Below are 26,383 nucleotides of genomic sequence, written 5' to 3' on the forward strand. Positions count from 1 at the left end.
TTTTAAAATTTCTAGGCTACTTATAAAAGGTTGCACCATTAAGGAAGGTGCAACTGAAATTAATTTATTTGAGTTTTTAATACTACTTTTTAAGACTGGACACTGCCAGTACCAAGTAAAAAGTGCCTGTGTATTTCACCTCACACCTCTCTACCTAACCATAGTCTGAGTGCCTAACCCTGTGACAATTATGTACAATGAAATGGTCTACACAGTGTGTGTGTGTGCCAATGGTTTCTTCAGACAGGCATGCTTATCTGTTAGCATAACAGATGTCATTAATTGATAGTCAAAATAAAGCTATAAAATCACAGTTGTTTTTAAAGACCAACTTCTTTAATGATACATACCAGTGTTATACTAAGCTTACAAAATAAAGTTGTCTGCATGTAAATACAAGAGAAACATTAAGAAATCAATAGTGATCAGGACAGGGATTTCAATTCCTGTACAAATTTAGAAATTACTCAAGAGAAGATAAATTAACATACATGGCTGTGACAATATGAACATGGGTGTAGTCAACATGATCCATTTATTGAAAAAAAGAGGGCAGCTCAGGGATTTAAGATAATAACAGGAAATCCAGTTTTAAATGGGATGTGAAAGAGCAAACACCACATGTGGATACTGAGGCATTTTTCTCAAGTATTAGATTCTTTGAGTAAGTTTGGAACACCAACAATTCCCACTCACAATACAGAAATGGAGGTATTGACAGCCTTACCCCAGTATTTGACATACAATTGGGATAGGACATCCCACTTGTAGTTTGTGGGAGTAAAGAGGGCTATAGGTGGGGAGAGTTGTGAGCACATGAAATACAGGGTTTTTAACAGCCCATTCAGCAGTAGTGAAACTTTTGGTTTTTCAACTGTGCCTGCACTTACTTATACTTCATAAAAAGTCACATGAGTAGCTAACCATGTTGTCCCACAGGTATTGCTTCACAGCTTTATTTCTGCAGTTATAAGCAATTCAAAACTACTAAATGTTAGAGGCAAGCCTCTTAACTTCTTATCAAAGAAGATCTGTCCATCTTACCGCAAGACAAACAGTATTGCACTTCAAGGTTATATTAACTGAGTTACAGAATCTCTTTAAGGACTGAAGCATTACTTACGCACATCCATTGCGCTATGTTTCTGCTTAAAAAGATAAGCAAGAGAAATTAATTTTAAATACTGCAGGGTACGGTGAAGATGACAAAGCATAGGCCCTCTGTGTACTTATATTTCTAATGCTTAAAAGGTTCTTCCAGTACGAGGCTAGTTTAGCACAGCAGTCTACAGAACCGGCCATGCCCTTTCCCTGACTCAGTGGTCCAGGATCCGAAGATTGCCAGATACAATTTTGTTCTCTAGTAGGGCTCCAGCTGGGATGTCAATTCTGTCGCCGTGATTTGCAATGATGATAACTGTTCCCTGGATTTACAGAAGAGAAAACAAGCGATTAGAAACTTTGTATTAACTCTTGTCTTGGAATGAGCAAGAGTAGTGTTAGCTGGAGGACCAGTTAGGCATCAGCTGTAATGCAGCCAGATCCTGGATGCATTTAGTGGTATTGTTTCTGCACAGACTTCTTTCTGCGCCCCCCACAACAAAGGTTTTCAACAAGCAATATTGGAAACACTGTAATTACCAGCATACTAGATACTATCAGCTTACAAGCGCAGCTGATGCCTTCTTTGAAGATACATACTTGCTGTAAGTGCTCTTACCACTTCTGCTTGCTTTTAGGTGGAAAAATGTTACCCACATCAGTATGTCGTGGCACAGCTCACCATTACAGCTGTAAGGCAAATACACAGAAAGAGCTGGGCACACATACACATGTGAGTGTGCAGTCCGATAATAGCCTAGGCGGGGTCAAGTGCTGGTTGTTGCAGCCCCACCTTGCACCAATCTGCATCAGCAGCTAAACTGCCCTAGACTTACAGGACCATGACAATGTTCTGCTGGGATTGGCCAGATTCTAAAGAAGAATTTGAGAGAGAAAATAACTTGCTCAGCTTCAATGTTTACCAATAAATCAAGAACACCAAATTGATGAGAAGGGGCCTGTGGCTGTAAAGCCAGCCTGGGAGGTGAGGTGGTACGTGCCTTGTAAAGCTGAAGGACAAAGATGTAAGCATCATTTTGAACACAGATTCATGCAGTCTGTGGTGTTTTCAAGGTTTGTGGATAAATCTCCGCTCTCCCGGGGACTATACAGAGAAGCAGCTATATCAGTAACACCTTGCACTCCATAAGGGTCACTGTTCAGTCTTGGCCTCTGCAGTCCCTCGGCCAGTTACTTAATTCCTAGGAGTGCTTCCATGGACTGTGCATAAAAAGGCACTGACTTAGGCAGGATCAATTACCAAGGAGCAGAGATCAGTCACGTTTATTGCAGGAGCATCCCAATTACACACTCACCTTTAATGAAACATTCTTCCCAAATGTAACATCACCTGAAACCGTGAGATGATCCAGCTCCAGCATATCTGGAATACTTTCAAACCGCCGCAGGTAATCTTGAACCTTTTGGAGAGAGAAAAGAATAGAGACAGTTTTAAATCCAGCTGTGGATTAAGACGTGTGGGAGCTTCTTGGAAACTCCTTTAAGGGACCTTTCTAGAATCTACATCAGACTTCATGTAAAAGTTGCTACTTTGAAAGCAACACGGTATTGTCATTTCTGTCAGTGATAACTATGAGAAACAGTAAGGGCAGTATCCCACCAAAGTTGTGCGAGCTCTAAAGAGCACACAACCCAATTCACCTTCTGTTTCCTCAGCTGATGGGGTAAAGGAGCACCCAACAGCAGTTATGACATTATGCATGCGTGTTAAGTATGTAGCTTGTATTCTAACAGCCTAACAGTTCTTTACAAAGAGCAAAAGGGAATACCAGAAGGGCAGAGGTAGATGAAGTAAACCTCACTTTTAACTTATTTATTGCTACGGACTGTATTTTTATTCAGAGATAAAAACAAAGTATAGTTATAGGAGTTTACCTTTGTGAAAGAACTTCCCAGTTTGACAAGAGGCACTGTTGGAAATTCACGCTTCTCGCTCATCGTTAGAGATCCAGCATTAAGGCTATACAAATTAGACATCACAAGCAAGAGATCTGACGTGGTCTTAACAGGCAGAAAACGACTACGAGGTACGTTTATCCCCAGAGAGTTCTCAAAACTCTTAATAGCAGCACCAACTGCAGTCTCCAACTGGATAACATTCAAGCCTCCATCCAGAGTCTGGAAAAGAAAACTCATGTAAACACAACCAGCAGGTAACAGCACTCAGAACTAGAGATGAGCCTAAGTCAGCTCTGCAGTTACCAGCAGACCAGCTCCTTTTTGAAGGCAGCAGTCCCTGTTCCGTTACCTAGAAACTAACAGTTCTTTTGAGTTGTTTCCTCTAAACTCTTCCTAGCTGATTACCTTTGGGTTAACAATGATCTCCATGTCAATAGCATTCTTCTCTTGCAGCCTTTTAATTGCAGACAGAGCAATCCACAGATTGTTGGTATTGAATATTTTGAATTTTGACACAGACTTGAATTCATCCACGTGTGCTTTTGGGACCTGAGCTATTTCCACCAGCCTCAGCTTGTTTTCATATTGCGTAAGCGTGCCACCCTGCAAGGGTCAAAGAAAAAGTTTTAAGTCCTGTTCACGAGATGCCACAGAAACGCCCCCCTCACCCCAAACAGATGCACTGCTTTGTTGGCATTTAAAGTTGAACCTCAGTGAAAACATGTTGCTTGTGTTCAGCTACCAGGTTACTAAAAATAGAGTGTTTAAAGTACAGTCAGAACTGTCAAACGATCATGTTTCAGCACTCCAAGACAGTTAATTCTTTTAGTGAAAGTTGTTGAGAATCTTTTGCAAGTGCTGCCATTGGCAAGAATCATCTTCAGCAGTACTTTGCCAGATTACAGAGCAAAATCTAAATTAAATCTAATAGTTCTGTATTTGTGGCACTTACTGGAGAAACAACTGAATTCTTACAGCACATTTCTGGTTTTATAGAACTAAGTCAGAGCTTTCTTAATATCTAATGAGTACAGAAAACATCACGTTTCCTCCCCATCCTCACATTTAAAAGAATAGAGGCAAAGGACAGGACAAATTACTGCATGCTAGAAGTATTTGATACGTGCCATAAACATCTGACAAGTTGTTAAACCTGGACTTTGTACGAAGTCAAGCAGCTAGGGCAGGAGCAGACTGGCAGCCACCCCAAGCTGAGTTGTGCAATGCACACCTTGACAGCCGGGTAAGTAGCTTAGGCAGTTTTCAGTTAATAGAGATACAACTGCTGTATCCCACCCCTCAGAGCTCTACTTTAACCATCCCGAAACTTTTCCCCTGTGTAAATGACAGTTTGAAGAAGGTATGGAGGTTGTGACCTGCCCCCTGCAGAAATCACTTGTGTTTTCAGCAATCAGTCAACTCCAGGCTGTCCTTGTCTGCTGTTGCCCAGAACCTAGATCCAATTTGTTTCATGAATTAGAACTTCATAAACTTGCTGATTTTGTGCATCTCAAATTAGATCACAGCTGATGTATTAAATGGTGCCTAAAATAGCTATAAGAAGATTTAATGTATGTCTGAGTTCATGCATACTCAGAGAGAAGACACTGAGATCTTCACCAACATGCCAGGCATTCAGACAGACTTGCATAACTATTTCCCTTTACCTTCACATCTGCCCTCGTTTTGTTTGTGACTTCCATGACAAATTCACAACGTTTTCCATTGGGTGGGTTCATAAGATGATTAAGAATGTAAAGGTCCACAGTGGCACCCAAGTTATCTATATTGGATACAAAAATATATTCCTTCCCCTCTCCAATAAGGTTATCCAGCAGACCAGAGTTATAGAAACTGGCGTATATATCTCCGTGGCCTGGGGGATACCAGCACTCTGTATTCTCTCCTGAGTAAGATACATCCTTGGCTATTGGCAGCAGAGTTTCCTTGTTAATTCTAGGATACCTGGAAGACAGTGGGTTTTGTTGAGTTCTCACCAATATCAGACTAGCATAAAGAAAAACAAAAGTACAACAGTAAAGGTGCAACTACCTGGGCTTTTTCATACAGCTTTTGAAGGTGTGCTTTCTAGGTTAGTATAAGTACTCTGAATTGAAAGACCCATCCAAATACTGAGCTATCACTAAGAAGCTAGAGCACACAATCTCTCATTCAAGGATCTAAAGCCACAGTTCTCAGACTGTGCTGTTGAACAGTTTCCCTCTGGCATGCAGGTTCAGAGCATGCTAGGCACACCTCTGACATCATCAGCCACTATAGATTAGAGTTTGTTCTTGATAAGGAAGCCATGTTCTCTCTCCCTCCAGAGCCCAGGTACCCTGAAAGCAAATTCAGGAATCAAGTGACCAGCATCCAGTAAACCATTATTCACACATTTCTTAGAAACTGTGTCCCACACCCCCCTCCCTAATTTTAATACATTGTCTTTGGCTCTGCTTAACACCCTGATGTTTCAGTCTTTCAAAGAGGCCCAAAATAGAGACTGAACATGGGTACAGAAGACACTATTGCTAACTCAACATCTCAAACTAAAAACCCACACCATTTGGAGTATGGAGAAATGCAAGCTAGTTTTTCCTTTCACCCCAAGTAGGGAAGTTTTTTGATACCTGCTTTGATTAAAAGTATATATCTTCACACGGCTGTGACTGTATTTCTGCAAGATTTTCTTTGTGTCATCATCAGTGTTGAAGGAATTCATGAGAACAAGAGGAACATCAGTGTTGTAGGATTTGTTTAAATGCTGAGATTGGAAAGAAATGGTAAATTCAGCATGTATTATTAGCTTTAACTCCTGACACCTAAGATTTTGGGAGAAAGATATTAGATAAAACAGACTGGAAATAATAAATGCATGAGATAAGAGAGAGATGTGCTTATGCTGACAGAAAGAATAATAAATAAGGTAAAGGAAAACAAATCCTTGTAAGTAGTAAAGATAAGGCCCGCATTAAGATACAATCAATCTTTGTTTTTAAATCTGCATCAAGATTTAAAATTTGAAAAGCACGAAACCACAAAATGATTATTTTAAATTTCAGGCTACTATTGATTACAAAAGGCATGTTTTCCCTCAAATTATTAAAGTCTGTCAGGACTTCTCTGCACAGTAAGCACTTTTGAGCCTTCTTGGCAGGCTACAAGATGGACAATAGTATCAAGAGTACATAATGAATGAAATATCACCATGTTAATTGTTTGGGAATCTATAGAATGGAGCTGAAATACACAAGAGCATTTCCATGTGCACAGCACAGCAAAGAAAAATCAGAAAACATTACAGTGTTCCACCAAAAATAGAGTGTGCAGAAAAAAAAAGATACTTCAGTGAGTTTTAGGCTTTGTGTATCAGATCACCCTCATCTGCTGGGGAGTGTTTAGGATCATTACCCTCTGGTGGAGTCCGAGACTTCCACAATGACCCTTTTGAGAAAGCGCCCACAACACTGAAGGATTAGGACTGCATTAGTTGGATATAAATTTAAGTCTGCTATAGAACTAATACACATGGGAGAGTCACTCCAAACAAACACCACACTGAGGCAAAAATTGTTGGAGCTCCAGAAACTATGGAACAGGCACACCCAATTTCCTACTCTAATGACCATCTTAATTATCTGCTGTAAGAGGAATATTCTGCATTAAAAGAGAATAAAAAAACATAAAAACATAAGTTAAAATGTCCTCTCTCAGCACCACCAGCTGTTATTTTATTTTACTTTTCTTTCTTCAGAGGAAAATGCCAGCAATCACTTTCAGCATGAGAGTTTTAATTCAACAAGGAACTTGGAGCTGCTGCGAAGAGCTTTGTTCTAATGCACATAAAAAAAACTTTTAAAAAGCTAAACTTAAGCTTGCACCTGGAGGAGTCAGAAACAAGCCCAGGAGTTAGCCATGCCAGGTCAGCTCTACAATTCGATTGCTTGTGTTTCAGGACACAGTCACCACTGTCTGGGTTGGTGTGCACAGGCTGAGTTACATGTGTGCTAACGTGTGGAGTGGACAGAGTTCAATTGCCGACTGCACTGTCCCTTTCATGTCTATTCTTTCCAAAACAATTCTCCACTTCACCACTAGCACCGTGACCAGAACTCATTTCCCTCTCCTCTTCCTTTTGGCAAGCCTCCACCGTGATCTCTGTTAAAGGGCCCTACAGGAGAAGCTCAGTGTGTCTTGCTTCCTCCAATGTAGAAAGAAAAACCCACCAAAAGTTACCTCAATCTGCTGAACTGTCAGATCCAAGAAGGTGTTCTCATTCCGCACCCCGATAAGACTTTTGGGGCCTTTACAACCCATACTTGTGCCCAAGCCACCATTTAGTTTCACAACCACCAGCTTGTTCAAGACAGAAGCAATGTTATCAGGCAGTCCTCTGGCCTTTATCTTCTCATAAGGCTGGATCTGTAAAAACAAACATAAAAACCAGCAGTCAGATATCTAGAAGGAAATTTCTTTCTCCTAAAAACCTTCAAAACTTAAAATTCAGCAATAATACCCATTATTTATTTATATGATTTACAACACTAAAGAACATTTGCAAAATGAGTCTACAATTATCTGATTTGTTACAATACAAATAACCCAATTAGTTACTACAATAACCTCTTTTCTTGAGAACTTCTATAGACTTTGTGACACCAGTCACAATCAGCTTCATACAGGTGAAAAGATGTTCCTGTCTACTCTTCCAGGTAGGGTGAACTGACTCGATGGTGAAGAGGGGTAAGGAAGAAGTCAGGCCAGTTGTACCACTTACCACAACCCTCCTCTTGTCCTGCAGAAGGAAAGGGTGTCTCCTTGTGAGCCATCTAACTCAATTCCCCAGTAAGATGACCCCCTTCAGTCAGGCCACAATTTAAGAACACAGGCCCTGCATGCAGGACAAAAATTCTCTTCCCTGGGCAGCTTAAACTCACAGCAGATTTATTTTTTTTTTTTGATACTTTGCTCTGAGGTTGTCAGAGGCAACATTCCTGGCAAAAGGTTTGTTCTTTGACTCAGTCTAAACCAATTTTTATTCCAACTACTAGTCCAATATAATAATTCATCTCTCCCAATAGCATGCTACAAAGTGGAAGAAAGCTCCTAGTTCTTATACTGCTATTTTCAGGATGTGTTCATCCAGCTCACATTAAACCTTGCAGAAAGTCTTCTAACTTGCTGACAGCTATATTCTACAAGTTTAAAAACAGAGTATAGGCCATGTTTGGGGCTAGTGATGGAGAGCAAAATCACGCTTGTAATGAAAGTGTGCCTTGCATTAGGCATTGCTCATCCCCTAATCCAAAGCACCCAAGTAAAAAAAAAAACCCAAAGGCAACAATGCAATGATAGGTATCGTGCCAAAACTCTTAGAGCAAAATCAATACAATTATTCTTTAGCCTGCCCTTCTAGAGATTTTCTTTTGAAGAAAAGCCTTGGTGTCTCAGTGCTATGTGTATTCTAGCAGCAAGAAAATTATTGTAGTTCTGTAAGGGGTGTGTAAGATCCACAGCTGATTTCCAAAACCAAATACATACAGAGTAGTTTTTGGAACAGTGTTTGCTTTGGGCAAGTCAGGCTGGGGTTCAAATGGAAATTCACATTGCACTGGAACAAGAGTCATATTTCTTACTCAGATGTGCAGGCGTAGAGAGGAGAGTTTGCACAATTCCAGCATTCTAGTACACCACAGGCAGCAGATTAGAGCAGATCCCTCACATTAGGGAAATTCTGCCTTACGCAGGATCTGGAAAGCTTATGGTATATATTTAAAGATAAGATCGTGGAGTTATCATGGCTCAGGCAGCAAGCAGTAACACAATCACTGCCATTTCACAGAGGACAGATATGGGAACTTCTTTCCAAAGTTCCTACAACTTTTCAGGAACAGAAGTGTGCAAAAAGCAGAATCTTGCTGTGTTTTGTCAACAACAGAGATTGTGTTCAGGCTGGGTAGACGCCTTGAAAAAACACCACTCTTCTCATTAACAAAGAGATGATAAACACTGATTTTAACATACTGAAGGTATATCAGGAAGCTTAATGAGGCTTCACTACCAGCAGGATCTACAGAGATTTACACTCCGACATTTACTACCTCCCATCCACTCTAAGGTCAATACCACTCCATTAGACTGCAAATGGATTTAAAACATTTAGGTTTGAGCTTTAGCTGGGTGAGACGCGAGTCACACCCACGATGTTCAGATGCCATCTAAACAGCCAAAAAAATTATTTCAACTTTCAAGTCTTACTACGTTCTTCTTGCATCACTCACAATATAGTTCTCCGAAAAGAAGAAAGTCTGCCCCTCAGTTCAGGGCCACACTGCCTCAAAATCACTTGCTTTTGCTGAAGTGCCAACTACCCTTTCATATCTTCACTACCATGCCTGAAACTAGCTTATGCAGAAAGCTCAGAGTAAAATCCTGATGAAGTTAACAGTTCGATCCAGGCCCTCCATCAAGGACTTAGTTCATTGGATGTTGCATCAGCTACAACACAAAATTTATAACTCATCCTCACTAAATATTTCAGTTTCTTCTGGCACAGGCATTGGAAATGACAACTTGGCAATGAAGCCCTGGATTTTGAAGGGTCTTTAATTCAGAGAATAACAAACGTCAAGAACTCAAATTCAAGCAGGATCATTGCAGCATCAGGACTGCTGGATGCCAGTGCTATCATCTAGCAGTTCCAGTCATCTGTAGGCACTAATATGCAGAACTACCTCATCACCTATGAGCATATACACAAGTGTAAGAAGTGTTCCACAGTAATAAAAATCAATTCTTGCTCTAAGGATTTGGAACAGTGGACTTGACAAGTAACTGCTGATGGGGAAATACTTCAGGAACAAAAATGGGCAGGAGTGACATGGCTTACAGATGTATGACTACAGTGTTACTCATCTGAGACGTCTAAAAACTGTGGTTTGACATTGTTCTAAGATGACATATCTAGCTTCTTTGCAGACAATGTCACAGAAGTGATTTTCATAAGTTTGCATGAGGCAACATTGGGAGTTTGACTAACAGCTTTCAGAAGCATACTCCTACTGCAAGGAGGTTTGCAAGAATTTGTCAGAGACAGACAAAATGAACATCAGGGCTGTCATCGTGGGTAGGCTGGAAAGGAATACACCCATATTAGTCAATAGGTACTTACAGAACAACAAGGAAACATTTACTCAGCACCAAGGGACAGTTTTAGAAACAGCAGCAAGTGAACCTTTAAAACTTGTTTCCAGAGTTGAAGATAAGAAAGATGTTTTTCTTTTTAGTAAGAGCATGACATTCTTTCTTTTCCTTCATGATATAGTTCATTAAGATGACAACCTGAGCTGCAGACAAGAATCTGACCACTGGGGGAAAAAAACCCACACAAAAACCCTAATAGACAAGCTCTTTTCACACTCGCATTGCTTTGGATGCTCTCTTTACATCCAAAAATAGGTTTTGCATTGCTATTCTGCAGTTAGCTCGATCACGGCAGTTCTCTCAGAGGCCTCCCAGCAGGACTTTGGTATTGCTTCCAATTCAAACAAACAGATCGCTACAATCTATATCAACAAGATTAAACTGCAGTTGCCATGTCCACATTCTTTACCTCCCCTCCTCGTTAACTGGCACTCTAAGTATACTTTCTTCTCTGAAGACTGGGTCCTAACTATGCTAGCTATCACTGTAAGCCTTTGGACATATGAAAGCAAAGCATCTGGAAGGAAAAAACAAGTCAAAGGTTTACCAATATAGAGTGAAATGGGTTCAATCTTCTGTTATTGTCATCTGGAGCTTACAAGTTGCTTACCCATTGTTATTACTTGTTACACTGAAAACATGGAAGTCAGGGATGAAATCTCCCATTGCAGAGAAAAACAGAGGAACATTACAAGACAATCATTTCTGTTTCAATTTACTGACAGGAGCCTTTACTTGTCAGTAGATGATTCAGGAAAGAACAGAAAGCTACATTCAAAGAACAAGCCAACAGATAACACATTAGACGACCCATGGAAGACTGATCAGAAATTCCACTCCTACATAGTACAGTCCCATGGCATTGGGCAAAAGCCTGAAACACCTTTGCGACCTAAACTGAAAGAAGTAGCTTACATAAAACAGAAAATTAAAAGGCGAAGCCTATAAATGCAATAAACTATTCATGAACTTTTTAAAGCTGTTAAAAATTAACAAACAAAAAAACTCCAACCACCCCACATTTTGGCACATTTTTGGGGTGCTTTTATTTTTTTTATAGATATACACAAACATGTACATCTATACCTAAACAGATACTTAGAGCTCTACTAGGTATCAGCTGAAGATTACACTTGCCAAAATTCTCAGTGCTTTGGGCCAATCAAGCACCAAACCAATTCTCCAAAACAATCACAGGCAAATAAATTCACACTGGGGAGAATAAGTTGTTGCTTTCTAGGCCATGTTACTTGTAGTGCAAGATTCTCAAAAGCAGCCAAGCAGCCCACCACCATCACCACCACCTCATAAAACAAGGTCGTCCGTACAGGCAATTATAAATCACTTGCAACCAACTAACCAACTTTCCCAATGAGTCTTGTGCGTGCCAACCTCTGTGTTGTTCTAACAAGACCAGGAGGAGAGTACACTGTGTGGTTTTATAACTAGGAAAAGAAAACTCAACTGGAACTGAACAGAAGCACTCAGAGAAAATCTGCATATATTCACAGATGGATATTTGTCCCAAAGAACGCAGTAGTGCAGTCTTTATTCTGAAGCCCTTCTAAAATTGTCACTCTTTACCCCTTCTAAAAGCTCATACTGTTCTTACCTATACTAGCTAGACTAATACTTCTGTAATTCTGGTCTTTAAAAAATCAACTTTTATCTAATAATTCCACAAGTCATACCCCTCAGCAAAGAATTATTTGGGAGAAGTTACACTACAGGTCACTTTAAAAGGGTTTAACATAAGACACATTTCTCTTTCCATGGTATGTCCCCTACATGACTGACATATTAAAAAGGTGGTGGAGTCAGGGTAACTACAAGCAGGGTTTGAGGAGGGTGGGGACATGGAACTCATGATCAGCAATAAAAGAAAAGAAAGAAAAATTCTCAACAATGTTAAGTTTGCTTTCAGTTTTTGAGAGCACTCAACCCACCTCCTGTCAGATCAGGAAGTCTAAGAATCATCTAGTAAATCCTAAAGAAAGAGACATTTATTATGAAGTGAAGAAGGCATGGAAGGAAGTTTGTTTATGGGTATTTTTCCCTAGCTTTCTTCTGTGACATTTACCAAGTATGATTATTTGATTTGGAGTACATGCTAGGAAGCAAAATTTCATTTAAGATCATGCATGCATCTCAGCTGACCCAAAGTGACCTGATTTTACAGGATTCTTACCTTTCTCTCCCTCTTGTCAAAAGTTGCTACATAGCTAAGGGACACATTTAAGAACGAGACAGTACAGGCCACAAGGAAGAAGAGAGATACTCTTTCTAATTGTGCCCTCCTTTCAGCCCTCTGTGACCCTGAGTTAGACCTTTGCCCAAGCTCTTTAACAGCTTGCCCTGCCTGGGAATCTCCCATCAGTCTATTTCAGTGTCTTATCATAACCCTCCTGTTTGACATTTCCTCCCAACTTCCCACCTGGTAATTTTCAGTCCTTTACAGAACTTGAAAGTTTTTCCACTGAAGATGTGCAAAACTTTAAAAATAGACAATAGCTCTCCCTCTCCATGAAGCAGCCCATTCACTCGCATCAAATTGCTGTAATTTAATCCCAGGCCTTATCTTGACACAGAGAACAGTTCATTCCTTTCATTGTTGTAACTACCTTTTTACATATTTAAAAGAATTATCACTCCCCAGAGTCTCAGCCCCTCTAGACTAAAAGCAACCCCCTTTTCTTCAGCCTTCCTTGTAAGTCATGTTATCCAGAACTCCAACTTCTCACCTTGGCCTCTTTATTGAAGGTAGATTTTTCTCCCCAAAGCAACATTGCATTCAGTGTTACAGTACAGAAGACAGAGAGAGATTTCACATGTTTTTGATGTTAAAAGAAAACACTCAACCTTGGAAAAACCCTATACTTGCTCTAAAACAGCATCATTCTTCAACGCTTTAGAGAGCAGCACTGCGTCTGTTCTGGAAGTAACTGGACAGCCTGCCTTTCAGTTAGAAACAGAGCCTCGATTGAATCACCACAGAGAGGCTAAGAGAAACCACAAATGTGTAAGGACACAGAAGTCCTGCAATAGACCAAGATCACTACACTGGGAAAAGCAAGAATTTGTAGTACAACTACACCGTTAGTTACGCAAGAGTCAAAAGACAGCCTAAGGCCACAGATGAATCAATACAATGAGATTAGGTTTAATAGGAAGTATTTATTTCAGTACTAAACAGTGCTGAAAAAAATATTTAGTGCTTTTTCAGCAGCAGCTCAAGTGGCAGGTTATAACAACCTAGATGACATTAGAAAATTACACTCGAAAAAACCCCACAGTCAACTACTTGTTTCAGATTCGCTTCTACTTCAGAGTTGCTTTTACTGAGCTGCTGTAGATTACAGAAGTTGCTAAACGAGCTATATAACCCAGCCCACTTACCATATGTCCTTTCAAATTATTTAGCAGAATGGATTGCTGGAAACAGTCTCATCCAAGATGTGCAACCTTCTTTCACGGGCAGGAGGGAAATGGGAACAACAAGGGTCTTACCTACTTCCCCTCTAACACAAGTTACCATTTACTCCAGAGAAGGTACCAAATGGTAAGATAGCATCTGTCCCATTTTGTTCCCCTGCTCAAAAAATAGCTAACAAAATAACACCAACAAACTTGACACATACGTTAAGCAGGACCTGATGTTCAGGAACACATTCAACATATGTCAATAAGTAATTATTTTTCAATTAGAACCCAAAGTGTTGTCCTATGTGATTTTACAGAACCATGGCAGATATATCCATTCTAGGAGCGAATACATAGAATCATTTAGGTTGGAAAAGACCTTTGAGATCATCAAGTCCAACCATCATCCACGACCACTAAACCATGTTATGGAGTACCCTGTCTATGTGCTTTTTTAATACCTCCAGGGATGGTGACTCAACCACTTCCCTGGGCAGCCTATTATTTGCTACAAGTAGCAATTATCAGTTTTATGTTCCTTACAGACTGTCACTTCATTGGAACTTACAGAATCTTCTGGAGGTCTTTGAATCTTCCCCCAGTCCACAGATGGTCCCTTTTCTTGTAGGAATCTATGAAATAGCTTCTTAAATCCTTCCAGATCCTTTTTAGTGTGCTACAAAGAAGAAATGCATTAGTTAATTCTGGTATTTAATGCATACCTATTCAATCATGGATGCGGTTCTACAAACGTGATGTACAATCTATTCACAAGAGTAATTTTATCAGCACTTAAGTAGACATGCTAAAGTTTATGTAAAATTCTAAAAGGTACCAAAAGCTCATTTCCACTAAAACTCAAGGTACAAAACCAACTTGGATACCTTAAAGACAAGTCTTTAGTCAAAACCATTAGAATTTGGCCCAATCTTTAGGATAACAGCTTTACCCTCCCTTTCTGTAATCCATTAAAGATTACATAGAACCTTTAATAACTAAAGATGATTAAACACTTAATAACAACTCTGTCACCCTGTTTATATGGAACTGAAAGTCTCCTACTGACATTGTATCCAGGCTACTCTTCCACACAGGGTCAGAGCATGTCCTAAAAATAAGGATCATGGTATTCTGTGATTTGTCTCCCTGTATAACATTTGCCTCAATTTCCTGCATCTAGTTTCTATTCTCTGAGTTGCGTCCACATCATGCTCCTTACCTCTAGCTCATTTGAAGGTGCAGTCGCAAGTATCTTATCAAGTTCTACTTTCATTGAATACTCCAGCTCTTGTCGAATGACTTCCTGAAACTGTGAAGTGCCAGCTTGAGACATTGCTTTGCTGAAATCTTAAATAAAAATAAAAACACAGGTTAAAGGAAAAAGAAGAAAACTAGCTTATTTAGACTACAAATAGCCTTCAATTTTCTTTTAAAAATTAATAAACTCATATAATCTAGTCTTATTTTATTACTGTGCTAGCACTCCAAGAACGTAAAGGTTTTGTTCTTAGTAACTTGGAGAACAGACCTTAAACTGGGGCCACAGAACAACATCCCTTCTCTCAAAACTCAAAAGAGTCACAAAAGACCAATGATCCATCTCAAGAAGTGTCCAAAAATCCACAGCAGTACACTTTTTTGCTAGAGAGCCAAAGAATTTACATCCTACTGCATCAAAACACTTTAGCAAGTAAAAGTGTGAAAAAGCTTTTCACTAAAAAAAATTATTTTTGGTAGAACATTGTGATCGAGGGTATACTTCTGTTCACACAAGCAAATAAAAACATATGCTTTAATTATTTATACAGTGCGTTTTCACACCATCTTCAGCTTGTTCCAGTAAATATTCCCTTACTTTATCGTATGAGTATTTTCACACTACAGCATGCACTTCAGTTACTAAGCAACCTAGGAAATTCATCTGTCTATCACTTCAGCATTTGTTTTGGTTTTGAAAGGGATAAGCTCCATAAATGTGAAAAAGAGTAAATACACAAATGTTCTATAAAGTCCACATCACAGAAAGAAACGGGAGATAATTTGACTTTATTTTCCAACAGAAAGCATTTGAAGCGAGTGCGTTCTCAAAAGACATTCTGAGTATGTTCTCTAAAGACCTCAGTTAATTTAATTTCTGCCAAATCTCTTGAGTAATCACTTCTCTGTAATACAGAGAGTGATGTATTGCCAAATATAGCTGGATTTTAGAAACACCCTGAATACTAGCGCAAAAAGGGACAGGCGGAAACTTTGCAAGTGAACAGAGTAATACTGCCAGAAAATATTGTTAGAAGAGGAACCTGCATTTAAAGTTTACTTATTTAGAACACGCATTAAAAGGCTATTCTATTGAGAATGTCTAAGAAAGCCAGAGGCAGTTCATTTTAATACAATTTTGATTTTCTTTTATTTTTTAAGCAAATTATTCCACAGCTTCAGACTCAGTGACAGTATCTAATCCTTGCTTTGAAGCCCACAGAAGCCATTTTCCTGACTGCACTGTTTTGCAGGTAGGGGAGGAAAAAAAAAAAAAAAAGAGACAAGTGCTGCAGTGCACATACTGTGTGTAGTGCAACAGAGGGGAAACGCCAGCTCAAGATGAACAGTACAATGAACAATAGGTTCTTTTTTTTAATCAAACGCTACATTTATTAATAAAAACAGGTAATAGTTGAAAGCCTGTTAAGCATATCTTTGCAGGTCAAATATGTTACAACACAGACAGCTCTTCATTAGGAAGCACTTCCTCCTACAGAAAAATGAGGTCTATACCAGCTTAATACTTTTCATTCCAAACTGCTGCAAGTGCTGTCTTTTCACTCACATATTTTAGGTTGATGAGTACTGAAACACTGTTTAAACTTCCAGAGAAACAACTGCTAGGAGATACTTTCAGATGTTTGTAGTGCTCCCTGCAACATGTTGTAATACACGACTTCAGTACAGCACCAACAGTGGCCATTTCTCACAGTTCACCAGCCTGTAAAACATCTGAGCTTCCCAATATGATGCAACAGACCTCAGAAGAAACTCTGCAAATATCAAGTATTCAACAGAGACTGTCATTCATGCTGTTAAACGCATTGAGGCCCAAGTAAGGCAGACCCATCTAGCAACTTTCCCAGGCTGCCATGTAAGTAGGAAAATCTTGTTCACTCATATTAGCCAAAAGACTTGTGTCTACCAGATAAAAGCATTTGGAGATTAAGTAACATCACAAACAAATCAAAAGAAAAAGGCATCATAAAAGTAAATGTGTGATAATGTCCTAGTTCGGTTTGTTGGGGTTTTTTATAATACTATAAATTCTCCACAACTTGATGAGCAAATGCTAAAACAAACACATTTGATCACTAGCGTCCTCACAGAGAAGTGAAGCAAGCCCATTGCTTTTTCCAAACACCAAGTGTCAAGCATGCAGACCAGCCAGCTAGATGGGATATTTCTTACTGAAACCCAGACCACCAAAGCTACCAGTGCTGTTGGCTGCATCCTTCATTGGCACTAAAGAATATTCAGGCTTCATGTTGACTATTTAACAACTACTGCAACCACTCAGTCTCATTCAGATTCAACATGCCAGGACACGGTTGCTTGGGGAGAGCATTATTAGTGCTATTAGTACTATTATTATTATTTTGGGGAAAGACAGCGGAAGGACATGGCTGGAGTCCATAAAAACATGTGTTTGCCTGGTGCAGGAAAAGTATCTATTCTGCATAAGTAAGAATTTGAATACTGTAACTATGCAGCCAAGAGAAATAGCAACTCAAAGCTTTTCTGCTTTTAACATGCCATTGCAAAGCAGAGGCTTTTAAGCATCTATCTTAAGAGACATCCACCAGGATTTGGACCAGATGGGGATCGGCACTCTGTAAAGGCTCCCCAAAGCAAGACCATGACAGCAGCATCGGTACATCTGCTCCAAACGAACTCAGTACTAGTTGTTCCTGTGTTGCTGCCCCTCAGTTTTTGGGAAGAAGCTGGTATTTATGCACCTCAGCCTACTGCTAGCAGAAAGACAACTGCAGTCCTTTAACATGAGCTACTGTTAAATTTAATAGCCCGGCTGAAGGTTGATTTCCCTTTTCACCCTAGCAGCAACAAGGAAGTAGAAAGGCCAGTGCAACTGCCTATCTGAAAGCAGTTACTTCCCACAGGCAAATTCCCTAAGGCTATGACGAAAAGCAGTTATTGTGCCTCTAAAAATCTGATGGGAGGCAGGGGTGTCGAATAATTGCAGGAAAAGATTTCCAAGGGTACGTGTGGCCATAAACTCCCAAATTATTTTTAAAAAGAAATGCCTCTTCCAAGCTATTTCACAACCAACGCCTCAGATTTCAGCCTAAGCCCACTTTTATGGGACCAGTATTCTTGAACATCATCTGAAGGAAGAAAAGGGTGGGATAAGGTAGTGGAAGACTCTTGGGGGACCAGCCCACGCAGGAAATTAGCACAGAACCGAAGAGCATGACTCAATAGTTGAGGCTTCAAAAAACACTGGGCTTTGCAAAAATGACCACCCAGGATATCTTATTTTAATGTCTTCAGTGGAAAGTGCTTCCTCAGGTAGTAGAGAAACAACAACCCTTAATCAAGTTTGCAGTGGTGTCTGACACGTGGAGAGTTTCACTCAAACCCTCCTGCCCCCACTGTTATTTCTGGCTCGCTTTTGTGCTCTGCTCTCACTGCTAACCTGCCCCCTGCCCTCACAGCATGAACTACAGCATATGGCAGACTATTTGCAGGTTTATGATACATAACTTTATAACTGACATATGAAAAACCAAAATATGATAAATCAGATCAAGCCAATAAAAAGGTCTTCGTATGCTATCAGAAACAAAATAAAGGACAGATGTCCTCAGAAAACTGCACAAAACCAGAACAGTGGTGACCCCCTACTTAGGGGTTTGCATGTATTTCCTTTCTGCTGTCCCTCCTCTTATTATGCATTTTAATGGAGAAAGTGTTAAGATTGGTTAGTTTTGTTCATCAATGCACTCAGCAGAGAACTTCACTGCCTTGGTACTCGGTATACAAGGACCCAGCACAGGAGAGAGTTGTGGCACAAGTCAAGGAAGAAGTCCCCTTTCTCATGAAAAAAATGGGAATCTTTTGGGCTGAGGGTTATGAATCGCAAATACTTTTGCAATCTAAGTAAGTATACGAAAAGACCTAGGGCAGAAAATTATTTAGGTCTCCTTGGAGCCAGACTACTTGCACAAAAATCAAGAAGGGTGGCCAGGAAGTTAAAACACGCAGCTGAACTTTAAATGTTCTATCCTTGAACTCTGTGCTGAGGGTACAGAGTGAATGCCTTAACTTCCACCAACTCCGCTGAAAGTTCAAGGCAATTTTTATCCCTGACGAGGATAAAAATCTCATTAAATACCCACACTATAATGTGCAACGCTAATAAATATTACTTCGTTTGATTTTTAGAACTGAACATACCCACTCAGCCTTTACGAACGTTTTTCTTTTCCTACTACTAGAGGCAAAATTTGTCAACATATGTTGGACTGAAGCATAGGTGAAGTGAAACCTGTACGCTCACTCTCCCTCTCTCCTTAACGGATGAGCACATTAGCCTGAGCTAACTCAGAAGTCTGCAACCTAGGAAGCAGTTCTTGCCAGCTGTGCACACCACGAGTTTAGATGTTACGGTCAGACACAGCTGGGCAGCTGATCCTCATGCTAAAAATATCACTTGACATTGGCAACGTGTTTTAGTACTTTTGGCCTGATAAAAGAGTACTTAAATGGCTGATACTTTTTTTAAAAAGCTTTTCGGATTGTCAAATCTTTGGTAATATTTTAAAAGTTGGTTATGATCTTTACATAGGTTTCTCTGGCTTTCAGTTTCATAAATAATGCCACTCCAAGATGGCTACCTTCAGCAGTAGGCTAAGATAAGCCAATTCCATTTAAAAAGAACAATTCAGAATGAATTTTCATAATGTATTTCACAGCAAGAAGGGGCTTATCCCGATAACTTTCACAGTGGCCAGCTGAGAAATGTGGCTGTAACACTTCCCCCCGTTCAGCTCTCTGCATTTTGCCCAGGTGCCACAGGACATTTGCAGACAGTTGATGCATTTACACAGCAAGTGGTGTACAGTCTTAGACATCCACTGGGTAAGCGACAGCTACTTCCCAAAGCCTGTGAAGGCCCTTGGCTGCCTGCAACGTCCAAGTTCATATAGTGAAAGACCTACTCATGTTCTTTCTACAAGCAGCATTACGTTTGTTGATAGGCCTGCATGGATTTATATCAAGAAAACCTACAGGCACGGATTTCATTACAAAAAGCATGCACACGTCATTAGGAATATCAGAAAGGAGGGAAAGAACCGCCACAGCAATGCACCAAAGTCATTTTTCTTCCCAAAATGACCTCTTGTGGGCTGGTTCCCTGCTTTGCAATAAAGGAATCTGAAACTCAGACCACGTACACACATGCAGAGAGTAAAGGAGAGCACCAGAGCCTATTGGGATCAGAAAACGCCAAAATACACTCAAGCCTCTGAAAAAAAGTGAAGACATTCGACCTCAACGCTCTTCCTCCCCCAACTTTAACAGACTGCTTAGTGGAGCGGGGAAGATTTGTGCTTGCAAGATCCCCCTGTGTACTCCAGGTCCTGCCTGTGCATCAGCTGTGGAGAGAAGCCCTGCCACCACAACGGCCCGGTTTCACCTTGCACCTGTACCACACGAGAGCCACGCATCTACCAAGGTAAGCGAACCAAGCAGAACAGAACCGAACTGAACCGGTGGAGGCCCTACTGCCAAATAACGAATAACACTTTGAGGAAGCCTTTGCACGTCACAACTCGGCTGCCGATCGGGCTGCTACACCTACCGCTGCCTGTGCTCTACCAGGGTGCTGGAAAGGCGAGAAGGAACAAAGTAAAAAATAATAATAAAAAAAAAAAGCAGAGATCTATGTATACAAAGCTGAAGAGCCAAAGAAAAATAACTACAAAGCACACCAGCTTACCTTTTGCAAAAGACGACATTTTCGCTCTTTAATAAAAGAAATACTGTGCTCTTATAAATATGGACCGAATTGTTTGGGTTTTTTTTTTACCCCAGGGCTGGGGAGGGAAGGGCCGGGGGGGAGGGGGGAAGGCAGGCTGTCTCCCCGCGACCCTGCGGAGGCTGGCCGCCACCGGCGGTCGAGCAGCTGCGGGGAGGCGGGAGAGACGGCGGCCCCGGTCCCGCTGGGAGCAGCCCGCCCGCCGCGCTGGCCCCTCAGCCGAGCAGTCCCTCCCGGGCCGGCGGGCGGGAGGCAAACCCCGAGGAATTTAAATTTCATCAATGAAAGAGGCGGACCCGCCGCGCCCCGGGTTTCGCCACCCCCAACCCTCCCCTCCTCTCCCCTCCCCGCCGGGCTGGGCCGCCCGCCTCCCCGGGGCTCCCGCACGGCTCCTCCCCGCTCCCGGACGGGACAGGCCGGGCCGGGGCGGGCCGCGCCGCCACGGCTGCCCCCCGCTCCGCGTGCCCCGGGCGGCCGTTAGGCCCGAGAGCGGCACCGCCTCTCCCTCAGGCGGCGGCGGGGCCGCCGCCGCCGCCGCCGCCGCCGCCTCCTCCTCCTCCTCCTCCTCCTCCTCCTCCTCCCCGCCGCCGCCGGCCCCTCACGGCGCCCCGCGGAAGAGATGTGGGGGGTGGTTGGGGGGGTGGGGGGGGGGCGGCGGTCCCGCCGTACCCACCTCGTCGCTGCCGGCACCGCGGGCGGCGAGGGGCGGGGAGGGGAGGGGAGGGGCGGGGCGGCGGCGCGGACACCCGCGTGCCGAGCGCGCGCCCCCGCCCCCCCCCAGCGAGGGCGGGGTCACCGCCGCCTTCCCGGCGGGCCCCTCGCGGCGGCGGAAGTGGGAGGGGACCAGGCGGGCGACCGGGCTCCGCTCCCCGCCCCGCCCCGCCGCGCCGCTGGCGGGAAGGCCGCGCGTGCGCCGGGCCGCGCGTGGGCGGGAGCGCGGAGGGACGGGGTGGTGGCGCGGCTCCTCGCGCAGAGCGGCCCCGCGCCGGCGGCGTGGTCCTTCGGGCCAGCGCCCTACCGGGGGGGGCGCGAGGGGGCGTGGGGCGCCGGGGCACGGGCGATTCCCGCCCCCGGTGTTCGCAGCGGCCCCGCGGGAGGCGCCTGGCAGTCATTTGCGATTGCTGTTCTGTCGCGACGTCCGCGGTTCGAGGGTGGGAGCTTCGAACTAGTGGACTTGAAGGCAAGGTTAAAGAAAACTCAGCGCGAGATGTCTTCACGTTTATTGCGCATTTACAGGTTTATCGCGATCGAAGTGCCTCCGCCCGCGGCTGGAAGGCCCTTCGGCCCGGCTGCCCCGCAGCCTTTAGCAAGCGAGGAGGTGCGGAAGGCAAAGCATCGCTTCTAACCCTAGCTGCAACTTCCCTCTTTGCTTGCTATTTCCCCCATTTTTGCTTGAATATGCTTCCTGGCAGTGGCTGGGCTTCCCCCTTCAAGGCGTCGACACCCAGTTGTGGCCGGTGGCTGCGAGGGTCCGTGCGCCCGGCTTTGCCGTGTTTTGGGGAGGCAGGGGCCATCCTTCCCTCCCACCGGCTCTATTTGGGCTTACATGTATCTATGCTTGCATATAAAAACGTACGTAATACGTGATTGAATCATTCAGTGCAGCTCTTTACACCAATAATAAGGACACCAAAACATACCCAAACTGCCCCTTATATCCACACCGAGTTGAACGTGCAAACAAGACCAGGGCCCCACTGCCACAAGGAGAGGGGCACGACAATTGGTGGGGTACTGCCGAACCCCGGGTTCAAGAGACGGATGGGGGGAGGTGCAGCCTTGCGTGGGATGGGCAGGGTGGGCTTCATCCCTCCTGGCTGCAGGCACCAAGGCTCAGCCAGGTGCTTGAGGCTCCCCATAGTCTGGGGAAAAATGGGCAACCCCCAGGATAAGCCCGTCAGTTCATTTTGGGGTCCCATCTGGATCTGCCCATTTCTGCTTCTCAGCTTTAAAAACCAAAAATGCAAAGACCTAAAGCGCTCCATGAATTTTATATCCGGATCCACTTGATGTGGGAGCGTCCCTTTGCACTTTGTACTGCCAGATGGGCTTCAGGGAAGATGCTCCTCTTCTGTCCCGGATGCACCAGCAGGAAAGTCCTGGATTTACTCCAGGACTTCAGCAAAGTCCTGCTCCTTCTCTCCAGACATTGGTGGGAGTTTGCTGTTACCTTAAATGAAAGAGCAGCCCCGTGCTCGCACTGTTAATTAAAACGCTTTGCTTTAAACACGGCACTCCATTCTTACAGCTCAGCTCTGCTACCATCCCGCATCCAACACCTGCAAGCCAAACATGCAAGCTGGATGATCTCCAGATAGTACCAAAACAATTTTTTTACAGCCATCCTTTTACAGAGTAATTACAGGCATAACTCACAGGGTAATAAACAGGGATAACTTCTTATCCACTTGCAGTAAAACTAATTTCAGTGACCTGTCTCACTGTGGTAGAACCAGTACCGGAGAAAACCCTCCCTTCTTCACTGAGTTTTATGGAAGTAAGGGAAAAATCAAGGCTGGGGACCATTGGTGAGGATCAGGTTACCACGTCACTTAGGATGGAGGTAACCAGAATCAACCCATCCAAAACTGGCAAATTTTGGTAAAACTCTGGGTGTCCAGAGCTCTGACGGTGTTTTTCTAGGTAGATTGAGGAAATGAAGCTGATGGGGCTGATAGGGTCTGTCTGTCCATCCACCCCCAGCAGTTCCTTCCGACTCCCTCAGCATCAGCTGAAGGATAGTCAGAGGAGAGGCTGCACTGCACATATCCATGGCCTTAATTTAAAAAACTTAATTACCCAGGAGCTAGATTAAAATGAGAGAAAGAGGTTTTCCTTGCAGGATGTATGCAAGCTGATGCATACAGCCTCCTGATGCCACAGCTCCCAAAAACACCAACTGGTGATAGGCAGGGAGTGACGTGCCAGCAGCCTGTCTGTCTGCGCCGACATTTCGGATTAAGTAGCCATAGAAACGCCGACAACAGGAGGTCAAAATGGCCCGAATAAAAAATGAGCTTTTGCTCCCTCCGTGCCTGATGTCACCATCTCACCCAGGGAGCTCAGTGTCTTCCAGGAACATCGGGCTGGACAGCATCGCGAACATAAGAGTAAGCAATAATGGAGAAAAAGGCACCAAACCCAAACCGCCGCCTGGTTTTTATGCCTCATACATAAAATTCCTTGTAAATATGCCTCATTAATAAAATAAATACAGTAATAGTGATTTCCTTTGGTTTCATCAACCAAAAAGCCGACACCAATGCGAGAGGCTGCCAAAAGAGCTGGTCCTGTCCTCCCCTTACTCCAGCCCTTCTCCTCATCCTGCTTTTGGCTCAGCACAGGTGGTTTTTGGCTGGGACAGTCACCTTTTGGATGGGCTTGTTTCTGGCACGCAAGCGGGTGCTGGCAAGGGAAGGTGAAAAAGCCCTTCTGGGTACCCAGTATCATCCCTTCATCTCCCTTCCATTTATTTCTTCCTTAGCTCTCGCTATTAAGTTTCCCACTGAGGACATTTATTTTCCCTCTATAGTCTGTTTTTCAGCCACTTCATTTACTGCCAATTAACTGACTCGCCTGTTCTGAGTAGGATCAGCAGATAATGGAAATCTGGGTGTTATGGGGCAAAAGACACAGTGCAAATGCCAGGGAAATGTGGCCAGGAGGTGCTTGGAAAGCCAAGGTATGAACATTTTAATTTACTGACTAGGGAATAATAGAAAAAACCCTTTTTTGTTGTTCTTCTCCAAATAATATAAATAGTAGCGCAGATGCTTTATGGCCATTACTCTGTTAAGCTGAAAGCTGATGTCCCAGCTAAGTTTCTTTTTTTCCCTGCAAGGTGAAGCAGCATCCCCAGCCCTGTCAGGCAGGGCAGGGGGAGACCCCTTCACCATGAAGCCCAAGCCCTACTTCCCAGGACCCCCCCCCAGGGCCATTTCAGAGCAGGGGCTTGAGCCTAATTTGTGGCATAAAGGTAGAGGAGGAACAGCCTGAGGGCTTGGCTCTGCCAGGAGAAAGTCCTGGCCACCCTGGCAGGGCCTGGTGTGCACCCGAGACTGAGAAAATAGGGGTAAAGTTTGCAGCATTTAGTATTTTTCCTAATTTTATAGGTCTGCCCTTCCTCTGAAATGGTCTACTCCCAGCTTTGTTGCCCTGGGTCTTGCACTTCGTAAAAGCACTGTTTAATATTCCTGGATATGTATGTGTGTGTGTATATATATAAAACCCCATATAATCATATATATTCCATATACATTATATATGTGTATATATATGTATATATATGTATCATATAAATATGTATTACTTTATATAATTATATATATTACATATATTTTATAGATTTTGATGTGATACAAACATATGTATAACATAAATGTACATCTATAAATAAATATGTAACATATATAAGTCTATACGATATATAGACTATACATAATTATATATAGTAATTTATTATTTTTTAAAATCATTTTTTTGGCAGGAAGAGACAGTGAATGGCTGGGAAAAAGTAAAAATCACCCTCTCAGGCCCCTTGGCTGGGACACATGGGGCATGCTCCGCCCATGCTCCACCGCCTCCTGTTTGTCCAGTGAGTGCAAACACCCGCCTGATGGATTCCTGGGTTGTTCTGGAGACTGGTTTCCTGTGACCAACGCCCATTTGCAATATTTCGTAAATGAGAAGAGGCTCATCAGCGAGCATCATCAGTCCCAATCCAGTTTTCCCTTCAAACTGCCTCTGCTGGCTGGGGAGCAGCAGAGTTAAAACAATATGTGCTCAGGCATAAGCCCGGGAGGATGTAAAGCATTGCATTAACAAATTTAATAGCCCCAAATAGATCAAAGCTTTCAAATCACATACTTAAAAAATATCCCTCTTGGGCACCAGTCTGTGACCCCAGGACTCCAACATGGGATGCAGAAACTTGTGACTACATTCTTCTGAAATCTTTGCCAAGTGTTTAAAAAGGTATAAAAATCCACAATCTATGGCCAGCAGCGTAAGGCTGCTCCAGCATTGAACCAGGTGGAGTTGAACGAGGGCTGTGCGACCAGGGCATGGGCAGGGAGACCCCTGTAAGCGGGGCTGAGCATCCCAGGCAAACTGTTGAGGTGCTTCAGCCAATCATTGTGCAGGCTTTTCCTTTAAATTTTTTTTAAAAATAAACTAAAATAATATTATTTTTTTTTAATTCTATGGCTTTCTCTCTTTCTTTTACATGTTTAAAGCAAGGACACACAGCACACCTTTGGGGCAATAGCTGAAAGCCACTGGATCAGAAACAAGCCTGGTCGCACCTAAAAATACCCTGTTAATAACTTCAGTGGGGACCATCTGGAGGTTTCGGGCGCTCCCGCTCAGGGCTGCAGCACTCCTGAATAGTGTTTTTGTAACGTAGCAAACCAGGAATTCAACAGAGGCGGTGAGGGCAGGGTGTCCTGTTTTTTATGGAGTTTGGTGGTGGTGGGGATGGCTGGAGCTGTTCTGGGGTCACAAGGTAATGGCGGTTATTTTGTCCACAGATAGGCTGGACAAAAGCTCCGGAATAACTCAGCATCTATTTTTAACTCCCTTCTTGCAGTGACTTTGCATTGCCTGGTGCCTTGTGGCACGTCGGCATGCAAACAGTACGCACCGCACTCCCGATACAAGGCTGTGAGGGGGCTTGGTTTGGAATAACAAAGCCCTTTC

General features: G+C 43.0%; 1 protein-coding gene across 1 annotated transcript; it reads right to left on the reverse strand.

Moving 5' to 3' along the window:
- Window positions 1-314: 314 nt before the first annotated feature.
- Window positions 315-21,018, reverse strand: UGP2 (UDP-glucose pyrophosphorylase 2). Its single transcript, XM_049799748.1, has 10 exons — window positions 20,648-21,018; window positions 14,864-14,991; window positions 14,213-14,320; window positions 7,258-7,443; window positions 5,652-5,785; window positions 4,689-4,986; window positions 3,427-3,624; window positions 2,998-3,240; window positions 2,418-2,522; window positions 315-1,424 (listed from the first exon to the last, which is right to left on the reverse strand). Exons 1-10 carry the CDS (start codon window positions 20,664-20,666, stop codon window positions 1,317-1,319), a joined length of 1,527 nt encoding a protein of 508 aa, XP_049655705.1. The 5' UTR covers window positions 20,667-21,018; the 3' UTR covers window positions 315-1,316.
- Between the last annotated feature and the right edge of the window lie 5,365 nt (window positions 21,019-26,383).

This window comes from Accipiter gentilis, chromosome 5 (assembly GCF_929443795.1).
Source record: "Accipiter gentilis chromosome 5, bAccGen1.1, whole genome shotgun sequence".
Taxonomy (NCBI): Eukaryota; Metazoa; Chordata; class Aves; order Accipitriformes; family Accipitridae; genus Astur; species Astur gentilis.